This window comes from Hylaeus anthracinus, unplaced genomic scaffold (genome assembly GCF_026225885.1).
Source record: "Hylaeus anthracinus isolate JK02 unplaced genomic scaffold, UHH_iyHylAnth1.0_haploid 11994, whole genome shotgun sequence".
Taxonomy (NCBI): domain Eukaryota; kingdom Metazoa; phylum Arthropoda; class Insecta; order Hymenoptera; family Colletidae; genus Hylaeus; species Hylaeus anthracinus.
The window spans coordinates 5,423,555-5,442,915 of NW_026534341.1; the positions used below are offsets into that span (position 1 = coordinate 5,423,555).

At 29.9% G+C, this 19,361-nt stretch overlaps 3 protein-coding genes across 5 annotated transcripts; 1 reads left to right on the forward strand and 2 right to left on the reverse strand.

Annotated features, from left to right (window-relative positions):
• Nucleotides 1–2,915: 2,915 nt before the first annotated feature.
• LOC128888320 (zinc finger protein ztf-16) lies at nt 2,916–7,657 on the reverse strand. 3 transcript variants are annotated; one of them, XM_054145054.1, is made up of 8 exons: nt 7,559–7,657; nt 7,056–7,291; nt 6,534–6,781; nt 6,210–6,441; nt 5,836–6,104; nt 5,411–5,746; nt 5,113–5,339; nt 2,916–4,781 (listed from the first exon to the last, which is right to left on the reverse strand). In XM_054145054.1, the coding sequence occupies exons 3-8, from the start codon at nt 6,722–6,724 to the stop codon at nt 4,537–4,539; spliced, it is 1,500 nt and encodes a 499-aa protein (XP_054001029.1). In that variant the 5' UTR covers nt 6,725–6,781; nt 7,056–7,291; nt 7,559–7,657; the 3' UTR covers nt 2,916–4,536. The 3 variants fall into 3 exon arrangements, with proteins under 3 accessions (XP_054001029.1, XP_054001028.1, XP_054001030.1); XM_054145053.1 differs by lacking the exon at nt 7,559–7,657 and having other exon boundaries at nt 7,056–7,501; XM_054145055.1 differs by lacking the exon at nt 7,559–7,657 and having other exon boundaries at nt 6,549–6,781; nt 7,056–7,499.
• Nucleotides 7,658–8,721: 1,064 nt separating this feature from the next.
• On the forward strand, nt 8,722–15,928 carry LOC128889137 (tyrosine-protein kinase hopscotch). The gene is made up of 12 exons (XM_054146533.1): nt 8,722–8,929; nt 9,274–9,572; nt 9,682–10,041; nt 10,373–10,576; nt 11,548–11,828; nt 12,185–12,509; nt 12,638–13,027; nt 13,216–13,592; nt 13,775–13,971; nt 14,168–14,452; nt 14,561–14,898; nt 15,246–15,928. The coding sequence occupies exons 1-12, from the start codon at nt 8,828–8,830 to the stop codon at nt 15,577–15,579; spliced, it is 3,492 nt and encodes a 1,163-aa protein (XP_054002508.1). The 5' UTR covers nt 8,722–8,827; the 3' UTR covers nt 15,580–15,928.
• LOC128889139 (FAU ubiquitin-like and ribosomal protein S30) lies at nt 15,916–18,765 on the reverse strand. Its single transcript, XM_054146534.1, has 5 exons — nt 18,698–18,765; nt 18,183–18,270; nt 16,587–16,722; nt 16,339–16,394; nt 15,916–16,115 (listed from the first exon to the last, which is right to left on the reverse strand). Exons 2-5 carry the CDS (start codon nt 18,255–18,257, stop codon nt 15,984–15,986), a joined length of 399 nt encoding a protein of 132 aa, XP_054002509.1. The 5' UTR covers nt 18,258–18,270; nt 18,698–18,765; the 3' UTR covers nt 15,916–15,983.
• Nucleotides 18,766–19,361: the final 596 nt, after the last annotated feature.

Consider the following 19,361-nt stretch of genomic DNA (forward strand, 5'->3'; position numbering starts at 1 on the left):
CTTAGTATTATTAATTTAATATTACAATTATGTTGCTAATCTTATTTTAAGAATTATGCACAAAATGAAAAGAAATTTATATGTAATAACAATGTATTTCAAATGTATCCATTACACCATTGATATACGAACATCAACAATAATTTCGGTTTTGTTTAATATATCCTTAAATATACTCCTACATCAATATGCTTGTATGAGGAAATGTGTCTGTGTATTTCAATATTTTATACGACTGAATGTCAACAAGGGTGATATGGGTATTCCTAAGGCGTTTCTTTTTAAACCTATTGAACATTTTTCTTTTATGCAGTATTCATCATATTTTCGCAGAACCCTGTAATAAGGTACCTTTGTTCTTCATTAAAGCTCTAATCCTACATTTTCTTTGTAAATACAATCACAGTGTAAAGGCGTACTGTTCAATGTGTCTGGTCCATCTTGGTCTACCTAATAAATTTTCGAAACTGTAACCTACTTTCTTTACTCTGTTTCCTGAAGAATTTTACAGTACAGTGCTAGGTAACATGATACTTTAAACTGATAACATACAATATTTTCAAACTACCTACGCTAACAAAAAAATTTGTATTTCAATTTTAATTGATTTCTCTTTAAACAATATTTAAAATAAAAATTGTTTTAAACATTACTGAACACTGTCATTTTCTACAATCAATTTTTTAATATAACTCAAAACAGTGTAAATTTAGTATATCAGTTATAATCATATATGTGTTAACCCTTTGCACTCGGATGTCTCTTCTGAGATATTATCGTAAGAGTCCAGGCAAACTTTATTAGTGATTACACATGATAAACTTATGGGAGCGTAAAATTTGTAAAAGTGTATGATTCCTTGAAGGTTTCTATTCAAATATTACAAAAAAGCAAACTAAAATATGGTACATATATTAAGATATGAGCTTGTGTTACATGGTAAAAGAATGTGCAAATAGCGTACACTTTAAAAAAACGACAAAGAGCATTTGTATAAAAAAATAAGGTGTGGGAACATATTCTGTATGACATGGTCCAATTTATAAATATAAACAAGGAAACCTAAGATCCAACTTAATTATCACAAATTAGAATAGTATAAAATTTTGATTTTTGACATAAATATGTTCCACAATGTCTAAAGATTCATATAAATTCCAGTATCATTACAGTAAATTACATACTTTATAAGTTACATTATGTAATACGACGTGATTCTTGTTTGCACATTCTGTAACAAAATGGCTACGAGTGCAAAGGATTAATATCGAATTAAATCACAAATTGGAAAATATCTTTAATAAAAGGATTTATTATCGAAGAATTGTCTGTTTTAGAAAACATATAAATATATAAATAATTCAATAAATATGTAAATTAATTCCAGCTCAACCGAAATTAAAATTAAAATAATTATTTTAAATTATGTCCTTAGAATTTTAAGTTTTATTAAAACTCAATTCTATTTGACTGTAAATATCTTGCTCGTAGAGCTCAAATGAACCTATTAATGGAAAAGATTTATATTTATATCTAGAATTTGTAAATTTCTTTTATATGAACACAATAAAAACATAAAAATGACGTTTGTAATTTGATATATTATTTTGAAATTTAATTAAAATATTATATGAAACAGAATAATGTAAATTTTAAGAATATAATCGAAGAACTACCATTTCTTAAATGTATTTATCAAGACACGTGTCTGTACCTTATGTTATCACTGTATTATGTTCTAGAAACGTAAATTTAACTTAGCTAGATAACATTCGTAAACTATTTAATTTCTTTCTACGTGTATTTCCTATTTTATCAAATATCTTAATAATTTAATCATTTACACAGGTGTAATGCACATTCAATCTTGTATGTTAAAGGAATTAACATTAAAAATAATCAAAGAATTTTTGTGAAGAAAATTATTCAGTTTAATTCGTTGATGAATTAATCATATCTCAAAGACAGCAAAAAATTGAAGAATTCTATTCAAATGTAAACTGAATGCATCAATGGTGCCTTTTTGAAATTATATCTTACATACTGCTATCTTTAAATTACATTTCTACAATAAATTCATTAAATTTTATGATAATAATATTTTAAATTATATCCAATTTTATAAGTATTATAAAACATAATATGTTTGTTTTAGTAAAACCAATATTAATTTTCTCATGATTGAATTGAGATTTATCAATTATTCTTAGTGTTAGTCTTATTCCTAGAGACAATGTAGTCTAATGATAAATCTCTCCATTTCTTCATTCATGTAAAAGCATACAAGCAAGAATATGGTGAACACAAACTCTCACATAAAAATAGCTAACAAGTTTACACTTTGATGATATGCATAAAACTGATGACAAAAATCATTAGCAAGTTGTTCATATAAATTTAACAAATGTTTATCTAAAAATGCATTCTACTATATTAAAAAATAATCAAATAATTATAGTAAACCAACATTATTAACCCTTCGACTTCAGGTCACAACCTGAAGTAAGAATTTTTTTGTTATCTGAGAAACTAACAGTAAAATTTAAAAAGAAATAATGTTCGATAACAATTGACAGTTTGATCATTATCCATTTGGAGCACGGTACAATCAAACTGACGTCTTATCGTTAGTACAGCAACTCGTTGACACCCCTCGCACGGGAACCATGAAAGCGTGACCTTAGCACTATTGGCATGGGTACCTAAGGAGAGCGATTTCGCTTTTTTGCACTCAGACGATTTATATTAATATTAAAAGAACAAGAGTTGTTCAGTTTTTATTCAAAGCAAACATATTAATAAAAGTTCTCATAGAGAAACATCTTTCTTCAATTCTGATTTTAATTAATAATAAAAATAACAATTCTGATACTTTTAGAAAAGAAAGAAACAAAATAAGTATGTAATAAATGAAATACAAAATAAAATTTGTTTAATTTCTGAAACAAACAAGCACTGTCAAGCCTCAGACGTGTTTAAAAATTGGTATATTGGAATGCAAAGTAATAATAAATAACTTACGTATCGATAAATAATACAATGATGACAATAATATTAATAATAACATAGTAATAGCAATAATTGTATTAAATATTACGCAGTGTACGGAACGATTTTTAAATAACTACAACAATAGACAATAGTATTCGTGCGTATTTTCCTCAATCTATTTTTTTTAAATAAAGAACATATAGAGAGTGCCCAACCTGACTGTATATCCTCACATGTTATATATTACTTTAACTACTAAAAAATTCTTAATATTTAAGTATATTTCGTCTTATCTGTGTGACTGTAGTTGAAAGTATTTATTAAAGATATCACGCAGATTTGTAGATGCAAATTGGGCATCCTATACACATACATACATACACATTTACACAGAAACATGTACTAAAGTCGGGAAATCATATTTCGAAACCATTAGCGCTTTTACTGTACCAATTTATACTGATAACTAATAATATTATACTTTATTTTTAATAAAATTCTCTCTCCATTATAACATCGTTCTCAGATGATTTTCAATTTGTTCAAAATTGGTTTCGCTGATTTTGTTTTACGAGACTTTGAAGTAAAATATTATTTGAATACTCTGTTTCGATAATATATATCTCTGAAATATGACATCTTGACTTCTTTATTTCCTTATTTTTTCGTATATTAAAACTTCTCTGTACAAATATCTCTATATAAAATATTTCTTGAGCTGATACAGTACTTCAGCTGTCGCCTCTCTTACTTACTTGTATATTTATATTTATACGTAATGGTACGCACGGTTCGGTTCCTTTTTCACATCATAACATTAAATCGACAACAAAAATTTAGATTACAAAGGATTTTTCTTGATTATTCGTACTTCATTTTTACAGATGAATAGTCAAATTTGTAATAATTTCTTTAAGATCGTAATCTTATTTTATAAAAAATGTGTTCTACACATTTGAATAGAAATGACTATTCTTAATATAATAGGAATAAATGAAATACATAACTTATGAAATTTATATAATTTAACAAACGAGTTCATAAACAAGCAAAAACAAAAAAAAAACAGTGCATAAAAAGAATTTAGATAGAAAGGAGCTCATTGGTATTCTCACTGTTTTTTTTCTAAGTATAACTAGATTTAAAACTATCGATAGAGCTTCTGGAATATATTTTGGTAAAGCCCCATGGACGGATCGTTCGTACTATCATAAATTAGGACGATTCGGACGAGTGTGAGCGTTGGCAAAGGTATCTCGACAAAGGCACGATTTTTCCTAGATTCCAAATCATTCCTTGAACCTCGACTATTTTATCTCTAATGTAACCGACGAGTACTTATTAATATAAATATTAAAATAAGTACAAATTTAGTTCGAACATTTAAATATAAATCCGTTTCATTTACAGTTTTTAACACAAAATGTAACTTTTTGTTCAAGCTCATAATTTCTCTTGTATCAGTCATATTAACATTGTTATTCAATAATTGTTTAAATAATCGAGGTGCTAGGCCTTCTTGAAAAAATGTTATTTTTCCATTAACTACTGATGACTTTTGCTTAATAAATGCGAATTGAATTGATACAAATTGCAACACTGTTCCCCGCAAATATTGCACTTCCAGGGATTGCTTTCACTATGACAGCCCTTATGAAGGAAATATAATGTTTGATCAGGGAAGGTAATTCTGCAGTGAGTGCATTGAAGTCCACTGCTTCGTTGATCGGGTCTTGTCGAACTAGGAGGTTCTCCTCTTGAATGGGGATTTGAATTTGAACTATTATTACCTATTACAAAATAAAAGTTATCCTAAATAATATTTTAGAACATGCATAATACTACTAACACTTTAACAGCCGTCAAAGTGTTAATAAACAACAATTAAAGCAATGATAACATTGAAAAATGTGTTAAACATTAAGAATTAAGGCTTTCAGATTTGCGATTAATTTTTATATGGTCTGAAGCTCCAATTTTTTATTTTTAAGCTGACTGTATAAAGTTATATGCAATAGCAAAATATCATAAATACTACAAGATGCATCTGATATTCAAAAGTTGAGCCACATAAATTTAATAATAAAACAAATCATACGTGTGATAAAATAAAGAAATTACCATTGTTATTGTTATTATTGTTATTATTATTTCCAGAGCTTGATGAAAGTTTGCGTCGTAAATCATCTCGAAGAAGAGATTTCAGTGGAGAGACCTTTATCAACGATGGTAATGGAAGATTACTAGATGTTGCACCATTCTCCTCTGTTCCATTGCTGTTTGGTTCTTGCTTAATAGGAATAAGTGAGATTGAAGGTGTAATTGCCTCTTCGTTCCCACCAAGGTTCCTTTAATTAAAAAACAAGTTACAAATATAATTAAAGCAGATTAATATCACTTTTGAAATTATATTCTATACCTGTGAATACCACTACTGTTCATAGGTAACTGATGATGACTACTACTTGGAGTATTACTGTTACTATCTGCACTCTGCGGACTATTTGGACTATCTCCATTAAGGGGAGCAGGACTTGAATTCCGTTGACTTGTAGCTTGCTCAGAATAAGGAATTGATATTTCTATATGAGGTGTTAAAAAGTGCATCGGCGGAGTTGCATTATCCGCAGATCGATTTCCAGTACTGTCTCCACTATCAGAAAGAGGAGCAGAAGGTATAGCTTCTCCTGGAGTACAGCTATTCATCAAAGAACTCGAACTATTTGGTCCTGGGTTATCCAGATCTATTCCATGCCTAAAACAATTATTAAGTTAAAAATAGAAATGAATTTCGAAGTTAATAATGCGATATTTACAACAATATTAAGATAATTAAATACTAACCTGTTAAAAAAATGTAACCTGAGGCACTTCATAGTTGCTGCTCGATAATTGCACAAAGGACAAGATTTGACCATATCATGTTGGCCAACATGTTCATTCTGGAAATGGGCTCTCATCGCGATTTGTCTTTGAAAACCACGATTACAGATGGGACAATGATATGGCAGAGTCTTAGAATGAGTTGTAAAATGTTCTGCCAAATGGTCCTTACGAAAAAATCTTTTCTGACAGACGCGACATTCGTACGGCTTCACACCAGTATGTCTCATCTATAATTATATTTATTTTCCATTGTAATTTCATATTTGTATCTCCGCAAACGATTTCATTTGTACATGTTAATTAGTGAAACGACAAATAAGCGTAATTTGTACCTTGTGTCGCCTCATATTAGCTCCATTAGAAAATTTCATATTGCAAACATCACATTCAAACATTTTTCTGTGAGAACGAATTCCAGAATGAGTTTCTTCTCCATCTCCGTCATTTTCAGCAGTTTCTATATTCTCTGCGCTCTCTCCTGGCTCAGCACTTGTCAGACACTGGTCCTGATGAGCGCAGAATGCTGTCTTATTTATAGTCTCATAGTTTTCACACCTTTCACACCTGTCCACACGTTATGGATCCTTTGATACGCTATTTAAGACTTTGATTATCTAAACGTTTATCAGAAATCTCTAAATACAAAAATTAATTACATGAAGATGACGGACCTAAAAGCAGGCACTGCACCATCACTGCTATCATAATTAGTGTTCAAGGCAGCCTCATTATCTGGATCCAAAGCCTCCTCTTCTCTCTGGTTCGAGGACTCTCCAACATCGGCGTGTGAACAGGAATGGGAATCTACCTCATTTTCCCCACCACCAATATCAACCCCATCTGACATGATATCGAGCCCTCCAGACGCTACGGTGATGAATCTGCACCATTCGTTGTTGGTTACCTATGGTATCGCAGAACTATATTTCAAATCATTCTTTTTAATAACATGAATCTTTGTCAATATCTTGTACTTGGAAATTTATGATTATACACGTGTAATATTGCAAATATCTCTGTGAGCATAACGTATAGATTACATTGACTAAATATTTCTAATAAAAAATAACGAAACGATAAATAATTAACTAAATGGTAAATAACGTTAAAGGGAAGAAGTAAAATAAATAAGTAACATAAGTAACATGATTAACGTCTCGAGAAATCTCGATGTTTACCTGTCAGTTTCGATCGAGGGTTCGAGGATGACGAGACGATTGGTCAATCTTAAGAGAAAGAGAAAGAAAGAAAGAGAGGAAAAGAGGGGGAGGCTACTAGGCATGGAGTGAGAGAAATTCCGGTAAAGCGCAATGCCAGAGTACACTGCACTTTGTCCCAGTTTCGGGGGAATCCGTCACTGGTGACGTAGTTTTCCGCCGATCTGGCTGGTCTTGTCACCGTATGCTCGACATCACTGCACAAGAAAGAGGAAGTTGAACTTTTTGGTTAGTTTCCTTCTTCGAATTACGCAGAACCGAACATCTCCGATTTTATGTCACTTTAATTCGTTTTTCGTACAAAAATACACGACACCTCTATGAACCATTGCACACTGCTCTTTTACTTTCTTCTACACGATCGATTAATCGAAACCATCGATTTTACGATATTCGACTCTGCAGTAATTTTTCGATTTATCAAATCGGTATTATCTGTCGATTTTTTTTTCTACATATCTCACCATAAATACATAAGTATCGTTTAGAGAAGCTATATATTTACTTCCAAGTGACATAATGATTCGATTCGGAAATATATGTATATTGGTTACGAGGAATATCACCAATAGAATACCTTCAATTATTATGAAACTTTACACATAGGATAATGAATTGAAAAATGTTAGATATACAGGGTGTCCCAGAAATGTTGTAACACTTTGAAAGGGGTGGTTCGGGAGGTGATTTGAAACTTTTTCCTTAGCGAAAATGTTGTCATTAACAGAAAACCCCGAGCAATCAGAAGACGCGTATACCGTTTGAGCGGCCGTAGTAGCGAAGGCTACGCGCTAGGCGGCAGCGTCAATGTCTTTCGAATCTTTCGATGCTCGTCGAGTCACTTGTTCGCGTACAAACGCGGCCGCTTAGCTCGTAGCCTTCGCTACCGCGGCCGCTCTAACAATATCCGTGCGCTCTGATTGGTCGGGGATTTCTGTTAATATCTCCTTAACGAAGCCTCAGACAACATTTCCGTTAAGGAAAAAGTTGTTTCAAATCACCTCCCGAACTACGTCTTTCAAGGTGTTACAATATTTTTGGGACACCTTGTATTTGTAAAATTATCCAGGGGTAATTAAGATACCCCTTTTTAGTTGTGTGTATACTTCGGTGATGCTATGTTTGCCGCGCATGCGCGAAAAACCCGCTCATCTACTCACTGAGCGCTCGCTGAGACACTGAGCCCGTCATTGAGGTGAGCGTTGAGCGGTGACTTTTCTATGGAAGTATGATATATCCATGAAAACTGTATAAGGAGATCCAACTCCATACGAAAGTTACTAGAAAACTGTTATTAAAATCCCGAGTTTTAAGTTATGAATATTTCGTCCACTCGCGGCGCTAGTGCGCACACTACGTATATAAATGTCATATGTGTATGTATTATCATATATACATATGTACATTCTTTTATTAAAGTCCCTAGTCTAAACTGGGTAGCGAGCAGACATATATATATAATAATATTTGATAACACTTCTACACTACACAGTTGGAATTCCTTATACAGTCTTCATAGATGTATCTCTTCATGACTGCTCGTTACCCAGTTTTAGTCTAGGGACTTTAATAAGAAGAAGTTCTGTAGAAGTACACCAAACTTGGTTTGAACTAGTCTATGACATGCGCACTTCAATTCACTCGCGTTGTAAATAAACAGTATTAGAGTATTGCTATCACGCGTAAGCGATTGAAATAACAGAATGTGAAGAAAACGTCTAATTTTGTCAACAATGGAAAACGATCGATCAGCGATCGTTTATGTTGCGACCGAAGAAAAGGAATTGACCGTTCCATTTAATTATGGGCAAACAATTGAAGATCTTTGTATCAAGGTGAAGACTTTCAGGAACTATATTTATTTTCTATTTATGGTTTATTATTTTAAAATTAAATGTATTTTGTCATTGCGAGATTTTGTAAGACATTAGAACAAAATTAATACATTCTCGAAAAGCATTGTAAAACTTACATTAAATTACACTTTAAATTAAAATGTAGTTTGCACTTGTTTTTATTTATTGCCTTCTATGTTGACTTTAAATTATGACAAACGATAAATTTGGAGGCATACAGTGTTAATGATATTTAGTTTAATATAATTCATTTTGTTTTTGATATTCGTGAAATAACATTTAACTTAAATGAAATATGTGAATTAATACATTATTTTTTTTAGGTCTGTAAATCTTTAGGAATAGGACCAGTGGCCAGACATCTTTTTACTCTTAGAAATCATTCTACAAAACTCTGGTATCCAGTAGCTCATCGTTTAGAATCAAAAGACAAAAATAAGTTCGACTTTAGGCTTAGATTTAAGCCCCCAAACATACGTAGATTAAAGCAGATTGATGGACACGCCTATGACTATTATTTTCAACAAGCACGTGCAGATGTTATGGATAATAAAGTACCTGATATTGTTTATGAGAGACATAAGCAAGAACTGATTGGGCTTGGTGTCAGTGATATGTATAGGTAATTGTAATATTTAACTACAAGTTTTATTTTATATACACTTCTTTCTGTATTTATGATTAATTTCATTTGGTTGATATTAATTCAAATTTTCTAAATATTTTTATAGAGTAATGTTGGAGAAGAGGGTACCAAGAGAAACAGTTGAATCAGAGTATAGAAAGTACATTCCCAAAGAATGTATAAAACGTCATGCATTTTTTATTAAAAAACCAATTCATAATGCTCTTCGTAAAATATCTGGGCATGATGCAAACTATGTTAAAGACCAATATTTAAAGCAGTTTGAATGCATGGCACCAAATTACCCATACGAAGAATATGAGGCTTTAATGGATAGAGGTCTAGAAAATTCTTCAGCAAAAGTATCTTTGAGAATCAATGTAGATGAAGTGAAATATTGTGAAACTGCTGCTACTTCATGGACTACATTGTGTGCAATCGAGGATTTATGTTTTGTTTCTATAAGGTTTAAATATTAGTTGATTAATAAATATATAAGGATAAAATATTTCATGAAATTATCTTTTTAGTGTATATAGATATACACATAGAAAACTTTAAGATAATTATTTTCAATATTAGAAGAATTCGAACAATTTGTTTGGAAGTAATAGCTTCCTAAGTAAATACCATTCCATTTCTTTTCGTTTCACATATTCAAGGTTTCTTAGTACTGTAATTGACATTATTTTAAGGCAGAATATTTAACTTCTATTTTTTGGAAGTATTTATCCTACAAAATAATAATAATAACATTGATTTATGACGATTCTAATATAATTTTCATTATGTTTTAGACAAGATAATACAGTGGAAATATCAAGAAAAAATGGTATACCGTCATATTTGAAGTTTGCAAAGAATGCACTCCTAATGTCCTTCGTTTCGGGGCTGGATGGTTATTATCGTCTAGCATTTAAATGGACATACAATTTGTGTGGTGAGATTATTACTCCTACTCTGGAAAAACTGCACAAATTAAAATGTCATGGTCCAGTTGGGTAGGATTGCATTTATTTCAAAATATGTGTATATATATTTTTTAGCAAAAATGTAATATAATTAACGATTAACAATTACGATTTCAAATGTAATTGCAGTACTATTTCATGTTCACATTTTGAAATTTAAACCAGAGAAGAACTGTTTATGGAAATAATTACTAAGACAACCGAAAGAAGTAAGCATCTTGGGGCCTGGTTACGAAAATTTATTGTGTACATATGAATGTAACGATCTCATAACAAATATATAAACAAATTGCAAAAATATGTATTTTATAAATATCTGACAAATGTATAACAAATAGTGAACTTATAAAAAATGCTTAATATTACAATTCAAATTATATAAAACCAATTTTTCTAGTAATAAGGAATGGTTTATTTATAAAAGATTCATAACAAATTCAAAGAGTAAACATCATATTAGTAACTAACGCATGATCTACTTTAACAGTTATTCTTCTAAACTTACACAAATTATTCTTATTATTCATATTATATATATATACATATTCATCTACATAACTTTAACACCAAAAAGCGGTATTTTCACTATCTTCGAGTTCCAGTTTGAATTTCCAATTTTCAGTATGTTTTAACTGTATTTCTAATTGCATTTTTTAATTGTAATTATAGTCTACTATGATTACAATTACATTTGTAATTACAATCATGGAATTACAATTTCACCCAGTTGCAATTACATATTGTGATCGTAATCTGTTGCATTTACTTGCATTTTGTTATTCTCAACATTATACAAGTTTTTAACGTGAGCAATTTTCAAATAGTTGTGAATAAGTGCTCTTGAAAACCTTTGAACTCATTAAGATGTGTAGTCTCTATTACTTATAAAATATTTATTTTTTGAAAAAAATTGCTATTTATAAGTGAAATAAAATTAGTTGAAAAAATGTATAGTCTACAGTATAATAAAAATAATTTATAATTAAAAATTGTTATTTCAGACAAGAATTTTCATATGCCAAACTTCAACAAAAACGTGCTAATAAACCTGGTTCTTACTTACTTAGAGAAAGTGAGACAGAGTATAACGTATTTTACTTAGATGCGTGTAACAAAGAAGGAAAGTTATTTTCAAAAAGAATAGAAGAAAACATTTCATCGGATGATTTCATCATTGAAGGTTCTTCTCATCCTTATAATTCATTGGCGCAATGTGTTTCATCTATTCATGATAGTGAAGGACAACCGTATCTTACAGAATGCTTACCGCCTACGGAGTACGGTAAATTAAACTTTTATTTTACTCTTATTATAAATTATTTACAATGTGTTCCTAATTTGACACATTACCGAAATTATTTTTATGAAAAAGTTATACTTGTTACATTGGTTACCAAAATAAATTCAACGAGTACAAAAAAATTCTATTTTTCTTACAACAGTTATTTTAAAAAATGACAAATTATTAATAATGGCATAAATGCTCCATATGTAAATCACATATAATTTAATTATCCTTACTTTAATAGTTATTTAAGATTTTACAAGTAGATTTAAGAATAACTTAAACAATGTAAATGTTGTAAATGTGAAAAATGAAAAAAATAATTATTCTGTTTATTTTCCATTACTGTTTAGACAAATCACCACTATTGCTTTGTGCTGCTGAAAGTGTAGTTAGTGAAGTTGCAGCCGACGAAGAAATTGTTGCTTCGGTTTTAGAAACTGGACCACGCTGTGTACCTCACAATCAGCTTGAAATTTATAAACCGTTTTTAAGAACTGCAGAAATTCAACATTATTCACCGACAACTCTTCACCGAGGAATTTGGAGATTGACTAAGGGAAAAAAATTAGAAGTTGCTATTAAAATTTTAAAACAAGAAGAAGAAGTAAATTATACAAAAGAATTTTTGGAACTTGCTGAAAAATGGTCTCAGTTGCGTTCTAGAACGCTTGTAGGGTAAATACTTTTAGTACAACTTGAAGGCGAAGTAAAAGACTAGCCAAGTTAAAATTTAAGAATAATACAAAGTTCTAATACCTTGTATTATATAAAATGCAATATATATATATATTATGTTCCACTAGATTATATGGGTTAATGGTAACACCATCGATTGGAATGATTTTGGAAATGGTGCGACATGGCCCCCTTGACGAATATTTGTGTAGTTCTTCTTCTCAGACTATAAAAACTGTAGATATGGTAGAAGCAACAGCTTGTTTAGCTACTGCTCTCTGGCACCTTGAAGAAAATGGTGTAGTCCATGGCAACATTAGGTGCAATAAACTCCTAGTTCATGCACATACAAATAATAGTTTTGTAGTAAAACTTGCTGATCCAGGATTATTTGTATATACGGAGACAGATATTCATTGGTTACCACCAGAAACCTATAATGATCCAGATTTAGGTAGACATAGTTTTCAAGCGGATGTTTGGGCTGTTGGGACAACAATTTGGCAAATCTTTGCTAGGTAAAATGATCGAAGACATGATCTATTTATTTGCTTTTGTAGCATATTTAAATGTTATAAGATGAGATTATATAAAATAAATGTAACCTTAATACCTATTGCAAAATAAGCATAGCTAATAGAGTGTAAATAGATTACTATAAATGTACTCAACAGAATATTATACATTTAATATTATTTCATTTCAGGGGAGCTACATTACTAGAATTTCGAAATGCTGTTACCCTAAAAAATTATTATAAATCTGGAAAACGTTTACCTATTCCAAATGGTTGTCCCACGGAAGTTTATAGATTGATACTCGAATGTTGGACAGATTCGAGTGGTTCTAGAAAGCAACCTCAAGCAATAATGAGAGATATAAATCAAATTTTGTATCAAGTATACAATTCCCGCAGGAGTCATGCTTATGCAACAGCATTTCCTAAATTATTTAGTTCTGAATTGAAAAAGCTAGATGAGGATAATTCCGATAGTATTGACAGTACATCGATAAGTAGCGACTCAAAGTCTAGTAGTCTTTTTACAGACAATACAAGCCTCCCCTGGAATGATACCGATGATAGTAAGATTCAATTATTGTTTAATTTGTTTTTATAAAATTTTGTATAAATTTTATATAAGTTTTATATAATTTTGTTTTTATAAAATTTTGTATAAATTTTATATAAGTTTTATATAATTTTGTTTTTATAAAATAATTTTATCAATTTAACCGAGTTTATACATGCATATTTTTAATTTTAGATATGCGAGGTTTAATAAATATCAATGAAAACTACGTAGGTAGTACAGAAGACCTGTTTGCATATTTAGGTTGGTTATCTAGTGCAAGACGAGATTCAGAAGGTTATCCAATTTCTCAAAATAACATTCCTAATATGAATCGTATCGAACACACCACTCAGTCTCTCAGAATAGGGCATCCTGGCGACTTGGGTGAGGTAATAAAATAAATACATTAAGGATACTTTTTACTTTATGATAAATGTAAATTGCTAATATTTTAATTATGTATATAGAAATTTCATTTGGTTGGCCGATTGCTTTTTATAAATAACTAATAAAATGAAAACTTTGATCGAACTATGGTTTTTTCCATATAAGTTATGATAATTAATATATTTAATATAAATATAGGTGATAAGAAGAAACGAAGCAGGAACAGGTGAAGATTGCGGTTCCAGAGGAAGTAGTAATGACTCTTTAGGTCAAATGCGAGGAATATATGAATTGGACATTGATTGTAATGTAATTCTACAAGGTAGGATTGGTCAAGGTTATTATGGAGAAGTCTACAGAGGTACACTTGAAAGAGATAATGGAAAAGATATTGAAGCACAAGAGGTTGCTATAAAGAAATTGAAAACTCGAGCACTCGAAGCAGATATAAGGGACTTCGAGAGAGAAATTACTATAATGAAGGTAATTAGATTTCCGAGTAATATTTATTGCTTTGTCTAATTACAATTTATTTCATTCAATTTAATCCTTTTAATTTAATATAACGTATATTAAATAATATGATTATAGACTTTAAAACATCCAAATGTGGTAGAAATCCTTGGAGTAATATCAGACCCCGAAGTTTGTTTAGTAATGGAATATGTAAAACATGGTTCATTACAAAGTTATTTGCCAATACACAAACAAAAATTGACACATAAAAGACTGTTGGGTTTTGCTTTAGAAATTGCGACAGGCATGGATTACTTGGGTAGCATGAGTATTGTTCACAGAGATCTTGCCGCTAGGAATATTTTGGTCGCTGATGAAAATAGAGTTAAGATCTGTGATTTTGGGCTGGCCCAAGTCACTGGAAAGAATGGTTATTATCTTTTACAGACTGATCGTGGCCTTCCTATAAAATGGTAAGTAGAAGAAATCTTTAACGTTTGGTAAAAAGAGTTGCTGTGAAAGTACATCCTTCTTACGAGAAAGAAATTAATATTTTATAAAGATGTGATAAATTCTGTAATTTATATATAAAAATCAAATAAGTAGCTAAATTTTGTAAGAAAACAGGTTTTTGACTACTCTGCCAAACATCAAAGAAATATTCTATTAGTTTTTAGCTAGCTATAAATTAACATCTAAAAGTGAATTTACAGAAATAATATCAAAGAATCAAATTCGAGTAATAGTGAATCAAAATTTCAATAATGACATTATTCTATTTGCGTTGACATTAAGTTTTTCTTACATTGTCTTACTTTAGGTACGCCCCAGAAAGTATTAGAGACGGAAAATTTTCTACTAGATCAGATGTTTGGTCTTTCGGTGTAACAATGTATGAAACATTTGGCTTTGGAGAAGAACCACGTTTACCCGGTATCGATTCAAGCACAGAGCGTCTTCAAAATGAACAAGAAAAAGGAAGTACTGAATTATTGGCTGCATTAGAAAGAGGTACCCGTCTTCCTTGCCCTTCTACTTGTCCGCAATCAATTTATGTAAAACTTATGTATCCCTGTTGGCATTTGCAAAGCCATTTGAGACCAGATTTTATTACACTTTGTAAAGATATCAGAGATCTTCTTGCTGAATACTAAAAACCACAGTTATGTGAGTAACGAAGTAGGTATATTAAATGAAATTTAAATGGTATAACACTCTAGAAAACTTGAATCTAATGGTAAGTTTTAATCATTGTTAATTTCATTACTTTATTTAATTTTAATGCGATAATCGTCGTTTTAATAGATTCATATATGTAAAAGTTATAGTAATATAACAATGTAATAAACGGTGATTAAATGATGATAAAAATAAATCTTTTAAAAACCGCGACAAGGTAGAAGCAGTAGAAAGAATACGTGTTCCAGTCTCAAAAAGATTGAATAAATTACTCTAACACTTTACTTAATATAGAATAAATAAATAAAAAGTTTGTTATATTTAGCTTTTCATTCTTTTTTTATTTTATTTGCAATCAAATGTGTATATGTATATACAATTATGAATTAGGATTAGCATTTGGTCCACGTCGACGGCCAAAAGTTTGTACGACGTTCACAAATCTTCGATTGTACTGAATTCGTCTCTTAGCTCGGCCAGTTTTCTTTTTACTCTTTTCTTGTTTATCTGCCTGGAAAATGAATAAAGGTGGTTAACTGAAGGTAAAAGAAAAACAAGGAAAAACATGCAAATTAAAATTTTAATTAATATAGTCTACGTTAAGAATCTTCCAATTGGAACTTATCTTATACTCTTAAAAATTGTTGACGATTTGAATTTATAAGTAACTAAGATCATTATGTGCGATACAAATTTACTTTTTATAAACTAACTATAAATTATAATTTAATTACCTTTGGAGTTTGTGCTTTCACCTTTCCAGCACGAGCTAGAGATCCGTGCACTTTACCTAAAATACGAAAATAGTTTATTTAGTTTTGTCATGTATTCTAACATTATTTTCATGGGACTTCAAGGAAATTAAATTGCGAAGTACTGAAATAAAACTAATACAGAATGAAAAAATTAAGTGATGTGGAATTAAGAAAGGTAAAACTTCCCAAATTAAAAAAAATTTTTTTTTATGATAAAATAATCTTACCACCAGGAAGTGGAACTGTTAATTCTAAAGTATTTGAGGCAAGTTCTCCAACTAATGTTTCATTTTCTAACAAACGACCAGAACAATATAGATTGAATTCTATATTTGCAGCACCCTCCAACTGCACTATTGATCTCTGTAAAAGAATTATGAACAAATTAATTTTAGTTTATATCTAAAGGTTTCTAGAATCTAATCTATAAATGCTTCTCAAGGATTAAAAATGTGTACATTACATCTAGACAAACTTTTTTTATATCTTTTGTAGAGATTAGATATTGACATACATATTCCTTATCAGATAATATAATTCATAAAATTGGTATTAAATGTCTATAAAACTATAAATAATTGGCGAATCTTTTTGTAATAAAATGTACTTTCTGAAGAAATACTTAATTACTAAAAAAAGTATGTAAAGTATATCATAAGTATACTTGAACATTCATTGGCAAAAAAAAAAAAATGTTAAAACCGGTTCCCCTGATTATAAGACAATATTTGCAGGACACAACATAATTTGAAGATTACATGCATAAAGTTGTTGTCCTATAAATTTCATTATGACAGAAATAATAAATTTAATGCAAAATAGAAAACATTTAATTTGTTCTTATATTTGGAAAATATCATCTTATTAAAATTCTAATACCAATATAATGTTTTATATATCTCCTGTTTAATACAGTTACTATTTATGAGTGACAAATATAGTCCAACTATATAAAACATGCAAATACTAAACAAGTTGCAGTTTGAATCATCGATAGGACATAAACATGTTAAAAAAAGAAACAAGCATGGGAATGTGAGTATTGTATTAAAAAAAGTTAATTAATATTTTGCTACTTATCTATATAAGTTTTCAAAAAGTAAGACAATTCACTTAAGAAGATATATGTTGACGAAAATTGCGAATGATGATCAATGAATATCATTCTGATCATCAGCTCATAAATTCGTACTTTAATATTGCGTCATTGCTCCTCCTAGAGGCAGAAAATGCTGACTCTAAGTTATCATTTAGACGCAGTTATTAAACATATTTCAAAATACTAATGAATTTATGATTAGTAATTAAAAATCTGTTGTATCAATATTTTTAAATAATGAATCTATTACAAAACATTCAATGCCATAATTTCCTTACCAACAAAATTATTTGTTATGTATTCTATATTTCTGTTGTTATGCAATACTCACTTGTAACCCTTTATAAACAAGACATCTTTACATCAGTCACTTGTTTATGTTTAAATTCTTTTCAGGTGCAAAATATTATTTATCTTGTACAAATTAAAAGTACAAGATAGTCCAATAAGTTTTTTGTCTATCTCAAATATCTTTATTATATTAAATAAGAAATTTTGGAGTTTAAAAAAATTTTATGGTTTCAAAGGAGGCATAATATATTTTTATAATTAGAATTTTAAGGATGTTTAGAAACTTCACTTTGTCTTTTTAACAAAACTCTTGTCAGTTCTTTATAGTCAATTTTTGTACAAGTATAATTGATTCTATTAAATTAAAAGTATCTTAGGAATTAAAATATTTAAATAATTAAAGTAAAATAATGTAAAAACATTCTTAGCATACCTTCAGCTCTGCGATAGTTGCATTCTCATGAGAATCGACAACAGTCGTACTCTCCCCTCTGATATGTAACTGCATGTTTGTTCTAAGCCTGAAATAAAACAATTGGAAATTAATAACAGATATTTTTTCATATTTACTACAATTTTATTTAAAATGTCATAACCAATGAATTAAATTTGTTTAGAAATAAATAAACATAAATCTAAAAAGCAAAAAATCTACAGTAAATTTAAATGTAAAATAAGATAAAATCCCACCAAGAACTTAATTCTTTGAATAAATATAACATAAGAAAATGTAAGATAGTAACGAAGAAACTAATTAAATGAAAGATGGACGATTAACATTTACACGTGTCATTATAAGAATAGCTTAAACCTTTAAGATATTTATTTTGTCATCAGGAAGAATTCTAATCATACAAGACATTATTTAAAATGTATTTGACTTCAAATAATTACTTATATACCAGTATTTATTAGATTTAAAGTTAAAACAAAGACAGACGTACTTACCAGCAACGCAGTAATGGCCAAAAGAAACTCCAACGTGAAGTTAACCAAAGTTACGATCCTTTATCGATACTAAAGTAACAAAACGATTGATCGATACAAACAAAAAATTACTAGTAACGATTAATCGATTTTTGAAATCAATTTAAAAGTATTTTTCACGGAGTATTAATAAACTTTAGATATTGGAAAGAAACATGTACTAAAAAAATTCTAATAAAATCGGAGGTTATGAGTATGCAAAAATTTGTTAAAATATTGTAATCTTTGTAATCTTTATACAGGGTGTCTCAAAAATGTTGTAACACCTTGAAAGGAGGTGGTTCAGAAGGTGATTTGAAACAACTTTTTCCTTAGCGAAAATGTTGTGCGAGGTTTCGTTAAGGAGATATTAAGGGAAAACCCCGACCAATCAGAGCGCGAGTATGCCGATTGAGCGTAGGCTAAGCGATAGGCGACCGTGCTCATACGCTACCGCGGCCGCTCCAACGGTATACGCGCTTTCTGATTGGTCGGGGTTTTTTTGTTAAGGCGAATCCCTACACAGGTTTGATAAAAAGGTCCCTAGACCAGTCCGCATTAGTATAGGTTAATTAACTAGTAAGTTTTTGTTACTTAGCTGGTAACTTTAATTTTTAAGTTGGCCCAGTGATGGACATTCGTGGGA